General features: G+C 34.0%; 2 protein-coding genes across 2 annotated transcripts; one reads left to right on the forward strand and one right to left on the reverse strand.

Moving 5' to 3' along the window:
- Positions 1 to 775: 775 nt before the first annotated feature.
- Positions 776 to 5,300, reverse strand: LOC135844003 (fatty acyl-CoA reductase wat-like). The gene is made up of 10 exons (XM_065362073.1): positions 4,981 to 5,300; positions 3,408 to 3,504; positions 2,955 to 3,203; positions 2,727 to 2,875; positions 2,358 to 2,467; positions 2,080 to 2,272; positions 1,857 to 1,998; positions 1,633 to 1,754; positions 1,249 to 1,506; positions 776 to 925 (listed from the first exon to the last, which is right to left on the reverse strand). Exons 1-10 carry the CDS (start codon positions 5,073 to 5,075, stop codon positions 850 to 852), a joined length of 1,491 nt encoding a protein of 496 aa, XP_065218145.1. The 5' UTR covers positions 5,076 to 5,300; the 3' UTR covers positions 776 to 849.
- A 6,235-nt stretch (positions 5,301 to 11,535) lies between these two features.
- LOC135845839 (uridine diphosphate glucose pyrophosphatase NUDT14-like) lies at positions 11,536 to 18,556 on the forward strand. The gene is made up of 6 exons (XM_065364684.1): positions 11,536 to 11,770; positions 11,916 to 11,959; positions 13,438 to 13,502; positions 13,619 to 13,823; positions 18,216 to 18,289; positions 18,396 to 18,556. The coding sequence occupies exons 1-6, from the start codon at positions 11,690 to 11,692 to the stop codon at positions 18,533 to 18,535; spliced, it is 609 nt and encodes a 202-aa protein (XP_065220756.1). The 5' UTR covers positions 11,536 to 11,689; the 3' UTR covers positions 18,536 to 18,556.
- Positions 18,557 to 18,693: the final 137 nt, after the last annotated feature.

The raw sequence follows: 18,693 nt of genomic DNA on the forward strand, positions 1-18,693 counted from the left end.
GGGGAGCACCCCCACCCCAAATTTTGGGTGAAACTTTCAAAAGGAAATCTGGGGCATGTGATATATCGAATTGTATGTTTTCGGCGATGCTGAACACGAATATGACGTTAGATTTTTGATTGGACCCTATCCACAGCCCCCAGCACCTCCCCAAAGGGGGTTAAAGTTCAAAAAAGCGTTTTGTTCGTGTGACACATGGAATAGTATGTTTTTTGTGACGCTGAACACGAATATGACGTCAGATTTGTGATTGGACCCCATCCACGGCTCCCAACAATTTTTTTTGACTTTTACCTATTGGGGGAGGTTCTGGTGGCCATGGGTGAAGTTGATTCGAAAAACTAAGGCAATATTCGTGTTCAGCGATATCGAAAACATACTATTGCATGTGTCACACGAATGTAACCATTTGGGGGGGGTCACCCCCTTTGGAGAGGTGCTGGGGGCCGTGGACGGGTCCTATCAAAAATCTGACGTCATATTCGTGTTCAGCATCGCCGAAAACATACAAGTCGATATATCACATGCCCCAGATTTTCTTTTGAAAGTTTCACCCAAAATTGGGGGTGGGGGTGCTCCCCCTCCGTCAAGAGTCCCATCTCGAAACCTAAATATTTCAAAAAAGAAATTATTTAAATAAAAAAATGAATAGGTACATAATAATCTGATTTTTAAAAAAAAATCACAAAATTTTCTGCAGGTAAATATGAACATGACTTTTTTTCGTGTTACGACGATAAACAAGTAACTTACGCAGTGACTGTATCAACAGCTCTTCTCCAGCATTATGGTTTATTCACATTGATTCAATTACATAGATAAGTACGAATATATTTCATCGGAACAAAACTAAAATAATCTCATCAATACGCTCACAAATATCACGATTACGACAGTAGCGAGAACGTAATTCAAAATTATAAATCTGAAAAAATATTTTCAAGTTAATAAGCTATCACAGAATTTCCTATAAAGAAGTCACTTGAGTTTTGGCGCCAAATCCTTTAAAAGTTGAATTTAAAAAAAAAAAAAAAAAGATGTACTCGATTTCCCAATTTTTGGCAAGTTTTTGAAAACTAAACAAGTTCCTAACCAATAAGCCTAATACAGAATAGATGAGTTTCAACGTAAAAATATGGACGAATATTTTTAGTTTCAAAGTGAGATTTTCAATTTTTGAACCATTCAACATTCTAAAAGGCATTTTCAATAGCCTATGTTTTCCAACATTTAATAATGATGCCTCACCTTCGACGTTTTCTAAAAGCTTTCTGCAAAGTGTCATCATTCTCTTTGGCCAAATATCGACGCATCCCCAGAATAAAAATTTCAAAGTATTCCTCTATATTCAGCTCGTCCAAATCGCAGTAAAATATTTCCTTGTCTTTTTCAGATAACCTCGAATGTATTTGATTGATGTTACCAATTTTTATGGTCCATTCTCCCAAGCTAAATGGTGCCAGTAGATCGACGAACTCTAATACTCTGTGATACAATTTTCTAAATCTGAAAAATTAATGCGTTAATAAAATATTTTCTTGAACTGTTTCAACCGCAGATAAATACTATACTAGGCGGTAGGTGGATGAAAAAACTTGTTTTTTAAATTGATTCAGTGTCCCCAATATTTACCTAGGCTTTTTGCAAAAAATCATTAGAAGTGAGTCGAGGATGATTGCTGGGATCCAGTAGATGAATGTTACTAATCGATAAAGAATTGAATTACTGATAAGTACAACACTGGGCAATGCAACCTTGAAGTATGTATAGATGAAGGAAATAAGAATTATTTTTTTTTTTAATGTACCTACGTAAGTGTTCTTCTACAATTTTAGCTCGAAACGCAAACAACTTACCATACTGTAAAAAGGATATTTTTTCACGCCTTTCTTAACTCTGTCCAAAAAGCTTTTCCAAGTAAGTGCAAACTTGGTGAAACAATTGCTATAATTTATTATAGGTATATTGAAATTCGATCCATCGTTCGGTCGATTCTCCCTATGAAGAAAAAAATCTCACGATCGTGAAAAATTGAAAAGCAAAATTATTTTAAAAAATAAAGTAGGCATCAGTACCTACCAAGATTTATTTACGTGATATGCTGAGAGGATGCACGCATTTATAGTAAAATCTCCAGGAACGACAGGTGCATTTGAGTGTACTCTTGTATATGCTACTTTTAAGACGCCAATTGCAATACCATAATAGTATCCGACACTACCATAGGCATTATTTATCCATCCTGGAAGAGGTTCTTTGAAACAGGATATAACTGTGCAGGGAAACAACAAGGTTATGTAGGTTTTTGTTTTATTTAATGTTGAAAGAGGTGGTGATTACTCGATTCTATGGCTTACTTCCTGCTGGTCTGAAAATGCATAAAGGTATTCCGGAGCCTTTTTCTCGACATAAATCTTCGGCGATTGATTTCGTAAACACGTAGGTATTTGGAAAAGGTTTTATTAATCTGAGGGATCATCCAGAAAAATGATTTTTTTAAAATTATTGTTGCTAAAATCAATCTTAATACACAATTGACCCCGAATTAAATTATTTTTCATCTCCTATACTCAAAATAATATGAACTTGGTTCTTGAAAAAAATTTTAAAAATAAATAAAAATGAAATTTATAAACTCAATGGCCAAAAATGTTTTAAAAAATGAAAATGGCATTGTTAAAATTTGTCATAAAACAATATAGATACTCATGGCTTGTAAGGCTTACATCGGCGTAAGTTCATCCAAAACTGAATCGTCAATGCATTCCACCAATGTTAGAAATTTGTCAGCTTTGAAAAGGGGGTCGTAAAATTTTTCTTCTATGATTTTCGTCCTGATTATCGGAGAAAATGCAGTTGAAACGTGCACGAAAGCCTAAAATTATTTTAAAAAATGTTCATAATTATGCTCGAACCTGATTCATCTTGCATGATGAAGTTCACGATGTACCTACCTTCAAGTTTTTCATATTTTTCGCCATGTCTAATAAAACATTCAAGGTTCTGATATTAATGTAAGTTGCTTCTCTTAAGGGAGCATTGAATTTGACGGTGGCAGCTGTATGAAATATGATTTCTACTTCTTTTTCTATGATTTCTCGATCTGTTTGGGAAATACCTAAATCTTCCTCCGTGCAGTCTCCTTTTATTGGTCTGATTTTGGTGTCCAAATCGGAGTGTAATTCTTTGGCATGTTCAAAGATCTGATGAGAATCATACGTAATGTTATGGTATAGTGTAATTCAAGGGTATCTTATGGTTTCATTGTTCAAAGTTTACCCTAAGTAAACTTACCAACTATAATGATTTATTTGAAGCTTCAAAAAGCTTGAGAATACCCTTACTTAATAAATAGGTAAGTACCAAGATATTTAAAATTAGGAGGACTTGATTATTAAAAACAATACCGGATCATTAATGATGTTTTCCACTCTTTGACTTGTGCTAATCTTTTCGTTCTTTTCTCGAATTAATACATAGATGCAGCGTAATTCCTGACACGAGCTGTAAAAATAATAGCATTTGAGCTGTAGGTATACTTTGCATAAGTATTCGATATTTTCATTTTAATTTACTCTTATTTTTGGTTAATGTTATTTATTTAGGTAGGCCGGTAGCTGGTAGGTACCCATTTAACGAAATTCATTTTCAATTCAATTCAATTTTTTGTTAAATTAAATTTGATTTTCGTTTTATTTCAATTCAATTTGTTTTTTTGTTTCTACTTTTTCCTAGTTAAAATTATTGATGCTGAACCTATATGACGAGATCAAATTGAATCTGGCAAATGTGCTGATCTGATCAAAAATATTCAAATCCGATCGGATCGGATTCAATTGAGTCTCCTTGACAGCATCTGATCAGGTCTATAAATAGATCTAATACATTCAAAACCTTGAGCCTTGAGTTGACCAGATCCAATTGGATCTGTGGATTCTTCTGGCCAGATCTATTTATACAGAGTGTCCCAAAAGTCAGTATCCTGTTTTTTCACGTTTTAGTTTTTTTTTTTTTTAATCAAAAACTAAGCATCCTAGAAAAAAACTAACGACATCATGTCGATTCGAAATTTAATTCTCTACAGCTTTGATATCATCAAATTTATTTTTGGACTCTTCCTTTCGCCTCCAGATCAATTTTTGTGACTTGATTTTTATGAAAAAATGTTCAAAAGTTAATTTCCAAGAGTTTTAGTTTTTCTTTAAAAAATCAAAAACTTATCATCCTAGAAAAAAACTAACGACTTTATGTCGATCGGAAATTTAATTCTCTACAACTTTGTTTTCATAATTTTTTTTTTTGGACGCTTCCTTTCACCTCCAGATCAATTTTTACGAAGCTCAGTTGGCAAATTTTTCGAAAATTTTAGTTTTTTGTAAAAAAAATCAAAAACTAAGTATCCTAGAAAAAAAATAACGACATTACGTCGATTGGAAATTTGATTCTCTACAACTTTGCTACCAAGAAATTTTTTGGACGCTTCCTTTCACCTCCAGATCGATTTTAATGCAACTCATGTTTGCAAATTTTTCAAAAGTTCATCTCTAAAAGTTTTAAACCCTTAGTTTTCTGACAAAATAATGGTGAAATAAAAACACGAATCCTGAATTCGGTTTCTACGGGTCAAATTACCCCCATCTAGACACTTTTTAAAAATTTTAGATTAAGATTTTAAATTTTTGGCAACTGTCCAAGGGGGGGAGGCGGAAATTCCGCTCGAAATTTTCATTGGAGGTACACCCAACAATAATCCATCATAATTTTCCAAATCACACTGAATGCCGATCCTTTAAATCAATTGTGACACCTATCGAATTGATCTGGGGTATCTAACAAAACTTTCAACTTGAAAAACAATCAACCTTCTTTATTGCTGTGCGGGTACAAAGAACTCGAATAGATTTAAATTGCCCGAACATATTGAATCATTAAAATCGTAAAAATAGATGCATACGTGAAAATAATAATTTCAGTACTTACCACAACAATTTCGAAAGCAACATTTGTCCCATGTAACCAGTTCCTCCGGTAACGAATAGGGTTTTATTGGCATAAAAATTCCGTACATCACACATTCTAATCGATTGCTTTGAAAAAAATTCAATAAGTTAACCCGAAACAAAATATTTTATCAAATAAATGTAGCGTCTATAACCATACAATAAATCTCACCAGCTCACGAAATTTTTAAAAATTTAACTAAACAAGTAGGTAATTGAGCTGAGAATTTCAAGTAAGTATGTAATCCACATCGTGAAAACAACGAACTAGGTGGGTACCTACTCGTAAATGAAAACTTACAGTAATTAACCTCCATATTTTGAAATGCGAAAACCGGAAAATGTTAACTTCTTACGCAAACAATTAGGCTATAATTACCTACCTTTGGTAGCGAAATAACATAAACGTTTGACGTCAGTGGCGTAGACAAGGGGGGCGAAGGGGGCCATGGCCCCCCCCTTGCGAGCAAAAATTTGAAAGAAAATATGCAAAAATGGACGTTTTTTCGTTGTTTGGACCCATTTTTTCTAAAAACTTTAATAGATTTCCAGAAAATTACCCCTCATTTCGATTTTTCATGCCTAAAAATCTGGCTTTGCCCCCTCCTTGAGAAAATCCTGGCTACGCCACTGTTTGACGTGTATTTCTCAATATTCAACTGTATGTTGATTTTCGGTCAATGTTATTAATAGAACCAATAAAAGTCTCTTTGGAAAAACAATAATTTCTTTTTCATAGAATAACCAGAAATTTAGGATTCAAATTTTTTAGTGTGCGTAGCACACTATTGGTTTCATTCTGAAAGTGGAAAAATTCTTCGGAACAAATGTTCTCTAACAATTAGATGGATGGGCCGATTTTTTTGAAATTTTTGTACGTAGATGTGGTCTAACGTGAGGCATGGAACGCCGTAATTATAATTGCAAATACTCAATTAGCTTCTTGAGTAATGGCAATTAATTACGAAAATTTGTACCGAAAAAAGAATACAAAGGGGAAAAGGGCCAATATCAAAAGCAAAGCCGACAAAAGCAAAGCCGACGTCTGATAAATTTTCGAAATTTATGTAACACCACAGGGGTTCTAAAATCTTTTCTATTGTTTAATTTTCAAATTTATTTTTCAAAATTGAACAATGGAAAATATTTTATCAGAAGCGAAGCCGACCCCATGTGGTGTTATATTTATCAAAGCGAAGCTGACATCAGTTTTAAAATGTAACACCACTGGGGTTGTAAAATATTCTTATCTACAGTGTTATCTTTTAGTGATGTCAGTACTATCGATACTATCGACGATACTACCGATAGTTTGATTTTTTTAGGACTATCGATAATACCGATAGTTGAAGGCGATATATCGATATCGTTTTTTTTTTTCGTCAAAAATTGTCTATTTTCTCAAAAAGTGCGCGTTCATTTCATATTTCAACAAAAAAATTGAGAGATTATTTTTGAAATGTGGAATTATTTCAAAATACAGATGAAAACACCAATTTTATTGCTTTGTTACATCATAATGACGCTCCCAAGTGTTAATTAACAATTATCCTACCCATTACTGTGCAATTTCACGTGTTTTTAACGTTTACGTCGTTTACCAAACTATCGATACTATCGATATAATACCGATAGTTTGGTTACGATAGTTTTTCAATACCGATAGTTGAAAAATATCGATATTTTGCATCACTATTATCTTTCCCATTGTTCAATTTCAACATTTCAAATTTGGTTATTATTTTAAACACCTGCAGGTGTTTCATTTACACATGTTCAGTACCTAGACAATGAAAGCAGGTTACCTTTTCTGAATCAAATCCCACCTGTCATTCGTGATTTTGCTGTGCTCCCAAGAGGTTCTCTCAGTGCTTTTGGAGTCGCATTATGCTTTCAAGATATATCACGTTGTGCACTGGAGCTTTCAGAAAAGCATAGTGTATTCGGAATTGCGTTGTGCTTTTTTTCAAAAATGTGTAGTGCTTTTTTTCAAATTTGTGTTGTGAATTTTTTTTGAAATGGTGTTGTGCTTTTTTTTCAAATTCGCGTTGTGCTTTTTTTTGAAATCTCGTTTCATTTTTGAATTTGCGTGGTGCTTTTTTTTTTAAATCGCGTTGTGCTTTTTTTCAAAATCATGTGGTGATTTTTTTCATGTTAACAACTCGAGTGAGTAAATATTTTATTAATTAATAAAATTATAATATTAGGTAATCACAATACTTCATGTTACATGGGCATACATAATGTACAGATGTTCTTCAAAAAAAAAAAAAAAAAACGCATGACCAACTGATTAAAATATGCTAAAGTACCTAATTGAAACAAATCATCAAATAAATACATCAAGATCAGGATAATTAGGGCTACAATGACGTAAAGCAGAATGAGCAACCTAAAAAAAAAGTGCAAATAAACTGTAAAATACATATGTGAGTAGGCAGTTTATATTATAATTTAATTAGCTACTATCCTACTAGAAAATTATGGAACTCCGTACCTAACCTAGGTACTATGTGCGGCGCCAGGGATCGCGGAGGGGGGGGGGTACAGTGCCTCCACCTCCAGCTCCGGCCCCCAAATTTAAAAAAAAAATACCTCCGGCTCCGGCTCCAGCTCCGGAGATTTTTCATGAGTACCTCCACCTCCACCTCCTGCTCCACTTGAAAAATTTCAAGTACCTCTTGCTCCGGCTCCGGCTCCCGGAGCAAGGCCCAAAAAAGGGTACCCTCCGTGGAGCTCCTGCCCTCCAGCTCCACCTCCGGAGGTCAAGGAGGGGGGGTTTTGAGCCTTCCCCTCCGGCTATTTGAAAAAAAATACCTTCGGCTCCAGCTCTGGCTCCGGTTTTTTTTGTAAGTGCCTCCGCCTCCACCTCCCGCTCCAGTAGAAAAATTTCAAGTACCTCTTGCTCCGGCTCCTGCTCCCGGAGCAAGGCAAAAAAAGGGTACCCTCCGGGGGCCTCTGAGCCTCCACCTCCGCTCCGCTCCGCGATCCCTGCTCACGCCTGAAGGAAACAGACTTTTCAATTCTTGCGATTCACTTTTTTAATAATGAAAATAATTACTTATAGACTATAATCCATACACGAAAAAGTGCTCTAGAAGTTGATTTTGTATTTTTTTCTCGGGGACCAAAAAAATGCGCTGCCAAGATGAAAGTACTACCTGCCCCATTCAGAAAAGTGCAATTTTGAAATTTTTACCCCGCACAACGAGGGGGTGGACCCTCAAAAAGGTGATTTTGGGGACATGGGATTGGTTGGGACCGAAAAAACTCGACGGGGTTGTGTTGGGGGACTTCTCCCGATGCCAAATATGTCATTTTTTCCCGTGAAACCCTGCACAACTGCATTCTATGGCACTTTGAATGCGATTTTTATGCATTTTTGGCCATTTTTGATGGTAAAATGGCTCTCATGTCCACGATATGGCTGGGGACCGAACGATTCTTGGGCGTTTGTTAGACGGAGCTATTTGAAGCCCAACTGCGCAAAAACGGCGAAAAAATACGATCACAACGCGATTTTATGAGCACTAATAGGCTTGTTACCACTCCCCCGCCCCCGAATTAAATAATGCATTGTCTATTCGATAATATCGATGCGACCCATCAAAATGTTATAAAATTTCGCGCTGAACTCAAAAATTGCAATCATTTTCAATTCTGACACCCCCCCCCGTGGAGTTTTGCCCCTCAAACTAAATATAACGATGATATTAAACAAACTTTGCACATTACACGTCGATACTGAGGATTTATGAGTACGAAATCAGAATGAATCTCATATTCGTTGCGTGGGAATATTTCTGCTTCAAAATTTTTCATTCAATCTCCACCCTCTCCCCTCCTCTTAAAAGACTATGTTTGAACATGGATTTGAAAACTTGAACATGGTAGATCAAAATGGTATAAAATTTCGCACTGAGCTTGGAAATTGCAGTCATTTTTCATTTTTAGCCACTCGGTGGAGTTTTTCCCCCTTCCTCCATAAATTCAGAACATGGATTTGAAAACTTGGACGCGACCCAAAATTTCGCACTGAGCTCGAAAATTGGAATCAATCTCTCGCTCCCCACATTCAATTGACTGTTTTTCTCATGACTGGAATGAAGTTTGGAAACGATGGAGCTCGGGAAAGCGTTTTCTTGTATTTCCGTTGTTTTTTAAAACACAAATAAATGGCTAGCAAGACTCCACTGCACCATTAATCAGCTGATTACATCACAACTATTGTGCTCAACATCTACATGTTAGTTGTGAAAAATGAATTTGACTGAAATATTTGTGTTATTCATTTTCTTTCTTTGTATTTTTTTCTCGTTCTTATTTTTTTCGTTTTTTTTCCATTTGAAGAGCTCTATTCCAAAGTGGGTTAAGTCATCGATTTTTCAAAGTAAATTTTTCTACAAGTAATAGTTCTATGTCCAAAGAAAGGAAAGGGCACCGACCTTTGGAAACAGAACAAATTTCAGCACCAAAAACTTTAAATGCATTTTTTGGAGGAAAAAATGACTTAACCCACTTTGGAATAGAGCTCTTCATTTCATCTCATTTTTTTTCATTTACACTTTTTGTATCTTTCATTGTTGTTCCATTTCTCTTGTTTGTATTATTTTTCCTATTACATTTGATTTCCTTTCATTTATATTATTTTCATTTTTGTTCCAATTTTGTTACTTATTTCTTTGTACTTTTTTCTCAATCTCATTTTTTTCATTTACATTTTTTGTATCATCCATTGTTGTTCCATTTTTCTTGTTTGTATTTTTTTCTCGTTTTTCTTTCTTTTCTTATTTCATCTGATTTCCTTTCATTTATATTTTTTTCATCTTTCATTTTTGTTCCAACTTTCTTATTTCTCTGTATTTTTTCTCGTTCTTATTTTTCTGTTTTGTTTTTTTTTTTCATTTCAACTTGTTTACTTCGTTTGTATTTTTTGTATCTTTCATTGTTATTCCATTTTTCTTGTTTGTATTTTTTTTATTGCTTTTCTGTATTTCTTATTTCGTCTGATTTTTTTTCATTTACTTATATTTTTTTTTCAACTTTCATTTCTGTTCCAATTTTCTTATCTGTTGGTATTTTTTCCTTTTCTTATTTTTCTGTTACTTTTTTTTCATTTCATCTCGTTTTTTTCGTTTGCATTCTTTGAATCATTCATTGTTGTTCCATTTTTTTGTATTTTTTCTTGTTCTTCTAATTTTTCTGTTTTTTTTTTCATTTCATTTTTTCATCTTTCATGTTTGTTCTAATTTTCATTTTTTTTTTTTTTTTTTTTGGTATTTTTTCCTTGAATATTTTTTTATGTTACAAATGTCATATTGTTACATAAATCCGCATATATACAGACACGCGTAATGTGCAACGTGTTAAATTTCATAGTTGACTTTATGGCGGGCGGGGGCAAAACTCCACTGAGTGGCTAAAAATGAAAAATGACTGCAATTTCCAAGCTCAGTGCGAAATTTTATACCATTTTGATAGGCCATGTTCAAGTTTTCAAATCCATGTTCAAACATAGTGTTTTAAGGGGAGGGGAGAGGGTGGAGATTGAATAAAAAATTTTGAAGCAGAAATATTCCCACGCAACGAATATGAGATTCATTCTGATTTCGTACTCATAAATCCTCAGTATCGACGTGTAATGTGCAAAGTTTGTTTAATATCATCGTTATATTCAGTTTGGGGGGCAAAACTCCACCGGGGGGCTCAGAATTAAAAATGATTGCGATTTTTGAGTTCAGCGCGAAATTTTATAACATTTTGATGGGTCGCATCGATATTATCGAATGGACAATGCATTATTTAATTCGGGGGCGGGGGAGTGGTAACAAGCCTATTAGTGCTCATAAAATCGCGTTGTGATCGTATTTTTTCGCCGTTTTTGCGCAGTTTGGCTTCAAATAGCTCCGTCTAACAAACGTCCAAGAATCGTTCGGTCCCCAGCCATATCGTGGACATGAGAGCCATTTTACCATCAAAAATGGCCAAAAATGCATAAGAATCGTATTCAAAGTACCATATATTGCTGTTGTGCAGGGTATTCACGGAAAAAAATGACATATTTGGCATAGGGAGAAGTCCCCCAACACAACCCTGTCGAGTTTTTTCAGTCCCAACCATTTCCCCAAAATCACCTTTTTGAGGGTCCACCCCCTCGTTGTGCGGGGTAAAAATTTCAAAATCGCACTTTTCTGAATGGGGCAGGTAGTACTTTCATTTTGGCAGCGCATTTTTTTGGTCCCCGAGAAAAAAATACAAAATCAACTTCTAGAGCACTTTTTCGTGTATGGATTATAGTCTAATTATAATTTTTCCTGTAAAAATGTCTTTAATGACTGGACTACCTGCTTCTTTTTTCTCATCGAAAGTGATACCTAACTGACAATGAATTAAACGACGAAGGTCATTTAATTATTAAAACTTTCGTTCTCGTAAGTAGCCTAAGCATCGTTGAAATCTCGAAGCTGAATGAAGCAATCGTACACATGTAAACGCTTTTTTCGCTCTATTGCCAATTATTGTTTATTTATTGGCGTGAAGTGATTCATAAACCACGAAGCTTATTTCGGTGCAACACTATAATGCAAGTACGAGTACGATGCAGAAATCGTTTAATGATAATGTTATCGTTATCGGTGAGTGCAGTAAATCGCCGATGAATTTAATAGAAGATATTTATGCGATAAAGTATGTCGAATGTATCAAAAATTCGTATCAGTGATTTAAAGAAATCGACATTTTTTTCATCTTTTGAAATCAAGTACACAGAGGTAAGCTAGTTTTTCTTTTCAAACTTGATTTTACAATGTCACAAAACATTCATACCTTTTTGGTACCAACCTACTCACCTACCTACCGACGTATTCCTATTTTCCTATCCTACTTAATCACTACATGTGTACCTATTGTTTCCAGGATAACAAAAAAAAGAAATGGCATTTCGTACAATTCATCGATAAGTGAGTCTATTAAATCTCTTTTCAAGCTATTGGTGGTATATGCACTCATTGAATACAACTTCCTAGAAGTACCTAAAATAAATTGTATATTTTTCAAATCCTAACATCTTCACTTTTCATAACAATTATAACTATGCTTATCTATACCCTATCATTATCATGCCTATTACTAGGGCTACTATAATTTCATACAGATAAGGACAGCCGACATCTTGCATCCAACCTTGAACACAACAACATTAGAATGCATCTGTATGCATATAACTTTCCATATAAAAAATGTAATTTTTTTGATTTTTCGCGAGTTCGGGTGAACTTTCATGTGGTCTCAAATTAAAGACGATGAAATTCCCTATCGATTGGTGTTAAATTTTTATCATTTCGCGTAAAAATGACGATTTTATGAATACTTTTATTTTACTGATTTTTGCATACTACGTACGTCATCTTTAAACTGAAAATACTCGAAATTTTCAGCGGACACATAGGTATTTTAATACAGCAAAATGTTCGTTATTTTATCCTCTTTAAAATGAGCTATTACCGAAAGCTCTACATGCAACCGTTCAAAAGTTTTCGAAGTTTTAAGTTGCGAAAACAAGCTGCGGATGGTAAGTATTGAACTTTGAACTAACATTACTCGAAATTTTCAGTGGACACATAGGTATTTTAATACATCAAAATGTTCGTCATTTTATCCTCTTTAAAATGGGTGTTTACCGAAAGCTCTACCTTCAACCGTTCAAAAGTTTTTGAACTTCAAAGTTGCGGAAAGTGGTCAAATTGTGTTATTATGGTTATCAATAATGTGTTATCAGTAAGTTATAGTTTTGATCAGTAACCACTTTTCGCAACTTTGATCTTCAAAAATTTTTGAACGGTTGAAGGTAGAGCTTTCGGTAAACACCCATTTTAAAGAGGATAAAATGACGAACATTTTGATGTATCAAAATACCTATGTGTCCACTGAAAATTTCGAGTAATGTTAGTTCAAAGTTCAATACTTACCATCCGCAGCTTGTTTTCGCAACTTAAAACTTCGAAAACTTTTGAACGGTTGCATGTAGAGCTTTCGGTAATAGCTCATTTTAAAGAGGATAAAATAACGAACATTTTGCTGTATTAAAATACCTATGTGTCCGCTGAAAATTTCGAGTATTTTCAGTTTAAAGATGACGTACGTAGTATGCAAAAATCAGTAAAATAAAAGTATTCATAAAATCGTTATTTTTACGCGAAATGATAAAAATTTAACACCAATCGATAGGGAATTTCATCGTCTTTAATTTGAGACCTCATGAAAGTTCATCCGAACCCGCGAACAATCGAAAAAGTTGCATTTTATACACGAATAATTGTATGCATACGTATGATAAGATAACATGTTTATCCATTTTTTGGATGTGCAATGGCGGCTGTCCTTACCCATAACGAAGTTTATAGTAGCCTTACTATTACTTTATATAATGCACTTCTAGCGTTGCTGTTATCATTTTCAACACGACGAGGAAAAAGCTAGTGTTCGTTAAACAATTCAGACCAAGTCAGTACCTACTTAATAATTCGAGATATCATCAATATTGGCCTACAAGTTAGAAATGTGCTGACAATTTTATGAGACTGATTAATAATTATCTCTTTCGACTGCCCGTTTTACAGCTCTTTATGCTCAAAATATTCCGAGAAATGAGTGGCGCCACATTGACGTGAAAAAACACCCGCCAGAGATCGGCTTCAGTTTAGAGTTCTGTGCTGGTATCGTAGATAAAAAAATGCCAGTTGAACAGATTGCGAAATTCGAGGTTTTGGAAGAGACTGGATACGATGTTCCGGTTGAGAGACTGCAGAAAGTTAAAGTTCTCAGGTATTATGTAAACCTCAAACGATGATCCTTTAAGAGTTGGCTTTGGATGTTTAAGCTGTGTAGGTCTAGGTATAGAGATACCTAGACCTCTACTTCACTTGGTATTGTTTGATTGTGAGATGAAGGAGAAAGGAAGGGAGGATTAGGATTAGTCCATTAAAGTTTAATCTGGTTTCAGAGTTCATCGTAATTCGTACTTCCACATTATTATCTACTTGCCCCCTCCGGTCCCTAATTTTCGAAACAAAAAACTAAAAACAATAACAATGTGGTGTGACGTGTCGATTCATATTAAATCAAGGTCATTGAGTTCAAATATTTATTTATTTTTTGGATATAATCTTTTGGTATCCACCTCATCTCTCCATTTTTTTTTAAAAATTGTGATTTTGAGGACTATGACTGACCTAAGTGATTGATTAAACTGGCATCGAATTTCTGTGTCGAAAAAATGCAGTTGGTTTCTGCTTAAAATAACTTTGAAATATTGTCTCCCCCCTCCCCATTTCAATTAGAAATGGTTTATTGTAGAATCATTCAAAAATGACCTGGCAAATGATTAAAATTTCGCCTCGAGAATTTCAAGTATGTTTTTTCAGCATTTCCAATGATTTTTAAGCTCATAAGTGGACCAAATTTTTTGAGATTTTTGAACAAATGCAAAGTGAGCTGTATTAAAAAAATATGAAAAATTTTGGAGAGAATCAAAAATTTCTTCTTATTAATTTTTTTGAGCATTTTGGCAGAATTTAGATCTCAAAATTGAGTTTTATTCTTCCCAGATTTTTGGAAATGTTTTACCCACCCCATTAAAATTAGTTAGAAATTGTAAGAATTTCAAATACGTGGAAAGATAAGTTTTTTTGAGCGTTTATGAAGAATTTTAAGCTGAAAAATGGGTCATGTTTTTTTGAATTTTTGAACAAATGTATTGTAACTTGTCAAAATGGGTAAACATTGTTGGAAAAAATCAAAAATTTCTAATTGAGCGTTTCGGTAGAATTTTGAGCTCGAAATTGAACCATAATTATTTTCAAGATTTTTAGCCTTTTTGTAAAAAATTTTATAAGTTTCAGTCCAATGGTGATTTTTACATTTTATGACCTGGAACCGGTTCTAATCGATCAAATAAAGTCAAACTCGGGGAATGAAATTCTTTCGGGAGTTAAAATTGACCTCTGCAGTTTGGAGGGTCAAAGTTGACCCTATTTTGACCCATAATCACTATTAAAATTGACCTAGGGAGCCCCAATGTACAGAATACAATGAAATGATGCCACTTGAGTGCCTTTTGTAGGGTTCAACCTTCGAACCCCATTTGACCTCTCTCCAGGGTCAAAACAGTGGATTTTTGCGTGTTTTTTGACGTTTAGCCAAACCTACAGCCTCTCCAAATTGACCTAGAACATCCAAATTTTCACAGTACATTGGGAGGATGAACTCAAAGTGTCTTTTGCAGGTTTCAACCACCTAACCCTATTTGACCCCTCTTCAGGGTCAATAAAGCGCATTTTTTTTGCTATTTTTTAGGTGTTTTTCAATTTTTTAGACAGCCTGTAGCCCCTCCAAATTGACCTAGAGGACCCAAATTTTCACAGTACATTGGGATGATGTACCTCAAGTGCTTTTTGAAGATTTCAGCCTTCCAAACCTATTTGAACCCTCCCAGGATAAGAAAGTGGAATTTTTCAGCTATTTTCAAGTTTTTTTTTTAACTTTTAGAACACCCTGTAGCCCGTTCAAATTGACCCAGAGGGTCGAAATTTTCACAGTACATTGGGAGGAGGTACCCCAAGTGCCTTTTGCAGGTTTTAGCCTTCCAAATTGGTTTGACTTCCTTCCAAAGTCAAAAAACTGGATTTTCAGCCAAATTTTTAGCCTTTTGTAAAAAATGGGCTATTTGCGGTAGGCCAGTCATTATATTTATTTATAAGTTTTAGTGTAAAGGTGATTTTTACATTTTTATGACCTGGAACCGGTTCTAATCGATCAAATAAAGTCAATTTGTCCTCAAGGTAAGTCTTCCTGCGAACATGCCAAAAGAACACTTTACGTCTTGGGAAGAAAAATTCATTCACGAAATTGGCATTGCAGCGAAGCTGTAAATACATAATGTTTAAAAACACTCATTGTGTCGCCATTTAATTTGAATGTTTTCAATTGACCAGCATCGCCATCGTGTTTGAAAAGCCTACAAAGTTTCTGGAACAAAAATTTCTGTTACGACTTTTTTTTAGAAATGTGTCATCCAACCTATCGAAATAAGCTAGCATTTTTCGAAGATTTCAAATATTTCAAAGAAATTTTTTTTTGAGAATTTACGAAGAATTTCGAGTTTAACAATGGGTCATATTTTTGAGATTTTTGAACAAATGTAAGTAAGTATAACAAGACTTATCAAAATGGACAAGAATTCTTGAAAAAAATCAAAAATTTCTTCTTGTTGATTTTTTTTAGCATTTTTGCAGAATTCAGAGCTTAAAATTGGGTCTCAATTCCTAGAGATTTTTCAGAACAAATCATCCAACCTATCAAAAAAAGTTGGAATTTTACGAGAATTGCAAATATTTCAAAGGAAACGTTTTTTTGAGCATTCACGAAGAGTTTTGAGCTTAAAGTTGAGTCATAATAATCTTTGAGATTTTTGAAAACGTTTCATGCAACCCCTCAAAATTTCAACATAAATGGTTTTTTTGAGCATTTCCGAAGAATTTTCAGCTCGTAATGTGGATTAAGTATATTTTTTGAGATTTTTGAATAAAATGTAATATACCTACCTAAGTACCTACCTTGTCAAAATGAGCGAAAATTCTTGGAAATGATCAAAAAATTTTATCAATATTTAATTGAGCGTTTCTCCAGAATTTTTAGCTCAAAACTGAGTCACAATAATCTTTGAGATTTTTAAAAACGCCACAATAAGTGAAAATTTTTGCAGAATTTCAAATGCATAAGTATTTTAATGAAAATGTTTTTTTGGGCAATGGGCATTACTAAAGGATTTTAACCTCGAAAGCTGTTCATTCTTTTTTGAGATTTTTGAACAAATGTACTATAACGAGACTTATCAAAATGGACAAAAATTCTTGCAGAAAATCAAAAATTTTCGTCATTTCTGCAGAATTTTGAGCCCAAAACTGGGTCATAAGCTCATAAACATTGTAAGATTTCTGTAAAAATGAGTTAAAATTTCGAGGAAAAAAATCAAACATTTTTGTCAACATTTTTTGAACGTTTTTTTAAAAATTTTGAACTAAAATTTGAGTACATTTTTCTGATAAGTCCGCTTTATGGACTCAAAAACTTTTCAAAGATGCTCAGAATAAGTTCTGATTGAAATACTGATCTGAATTTCTCGAAAAATCTTAATCTATTTTGAAAATACAGAAATTACCTAATGTCTCAATTTCAAGCTCAAAATTTTTTCAAAAATACTCAACAGAAAGTTTTAATTGAAATTTCTGAGTTTCTTCGAGAATTTTAACCCATTTTGATAAATTACATGACACTTTTTCAAAAATATCGAAAATCATGGCTCAATTTTAGGCTCAAAATTCTTCAAAATTCACAGAAAACGTTTTTAGTCTGTAATTTGAGATTCTCGAGAAATTTCCACTTCTGCTGCTAGGTTAGACGACTTTTTTGAAAATTTCAGAAATCATGACTCAGTTTTCAGCTCAAATTTTTTCAGAAATGGTCAAAAAATATTTTTGTCGAAATATTTGAAATTTTTGCAAAATTTAATCATTATTTTGATAGGTGGCAAAGGTCACTTGAATAATTCTGTAACCGGTCACTTTTACTCTAAATTGAAGGGTATGATGACTCCCAAATTTGACTCAGCTTATTGTAGGAGCCTTGGAATCCTTTTTGGACCATGAAATAAATTTTCATTCTAGTAGGCACTTATTTCTAACAATTTCATAAATACAAATATTATATTTTTTCTCGAAAAATTGGCATTTTTTTAAATTCATAGAATAAGTAGGTACCTAGGCTAATGAAGTTGGCTAGATTAGTGGATTTTTAATTACAAGATTTTTGGAACGTGATGTATCCAAGAGTAGGGCTCCTTAAATGGTTTATTATTCTGTAAGAGTGAGTCAATAATTCATAATCTTTCGTTCTGGTCATGAGATCAGAAGTGATAGAGGCGAAGAAAGTTAGCTTCTGATTTATTAGCTCGAAAATTACTTCAAAGATGACATCGAGGATTTGTATGATTTTTTTAAAAGCCCATGGCTAAAGATTTCTGATATCGATGCTTTTTATTTTTTAATTTATCATTTATCCAATACCCTCGCCTAATCTTTTTCAAAACACCATATCGATTTTTTTTTCAACAAAAACCTTGACATTTCCAATCATTAATACGATTTCGTTCATCGACAGATCAACAGGAACGGCTGTCTACGACGTACACTTATTTTACGTAGAAGTAGACGATTCGATGCGAGTTGGCAAAGGTCAGTATTATATGAGTACTTTGTACACGTGCGTGTCTCGCCACCAAAAACCCATTCAATATTCGCAGACGACATGTGACTTTTTCAAAACAAACGATTTTTCCAGGAACTGGTATCGAAGACGAATCGATCAACGTGGTGGAATTATCATTAACGGAAGCTGAATCCATTATGAATAACGACTCGGCTATTCACCATTTCGCTTTTATTTTCGGTCTAATGTGGTTCTTTGGAAATAAACTTTAGAAATAAACACCAGACAATGAGCCTGTGTCGTTGATTTTTGCACCACGAGCATACCTGGACTCTTTCAATAACCCGAGAACTTGTTTGTCGAATTACTTTTTATAGACAGTATCGGTTTACTGATAATTTTTATTGTTATCTAAAGGGTGGCCAAGTCT

The sequence above is a fragment of the Planococcus citri genome, chromosome 4 (assembly GCF_950023065.1).
Source record: "Planococcus citri chromosome 4, ihPlaCitr1.1, whole genome shotgun sequence".
NCBI classification, from domain to species: Eukaryota; Metazoa; Arthropoda; class Insecta; order Hemiptera; family Pseudococcidae; genus Planococcus; species Planococcus citri.

Coding starts and splice junctions, on each gene's coding strand:
- LOC135844003 (XM_065362073.1), bottom strand. CDS start 5,075: ATGTGTGATGTACGGAATTTTTATGCCAATAAAACCCTATTCGTTACC. Junction 1,999..2,079: donor TATCACGTAAATAAATCTTG/GTAGGTACTGAT, acceptor TTTTCTTCATAG/GGAGAATCGACCGAACGATG. Junction 1,507..1,632: donor ATTTTTTGCAAAAAGCCTAG/GTAAATATTGGG, acceptor TTAATTTTTCAG/ATTTAGAAAATTGTATCACA.
- LOC135845839 (XM_065364684.1), top strand. CDS start 11,690: ATGTCGAATGTATCAAAAATTCGTATCAGTGATTTAAAGAAATCGACA. Junction 13,503..13,618: donor CGTTAAACAATTCAGACCAA/GTCAGTACCTAC, acceptor CCCGTTTTACAG/CTCTTTATGCTCAAAATATT. Junction 13,824..18,215: donor CAGAAAGTTAAAGTTCTCAG/GTATTATGTAAA, acceptor GTTCATCGACAG/ATCAACAGGAACGGCTGTCT.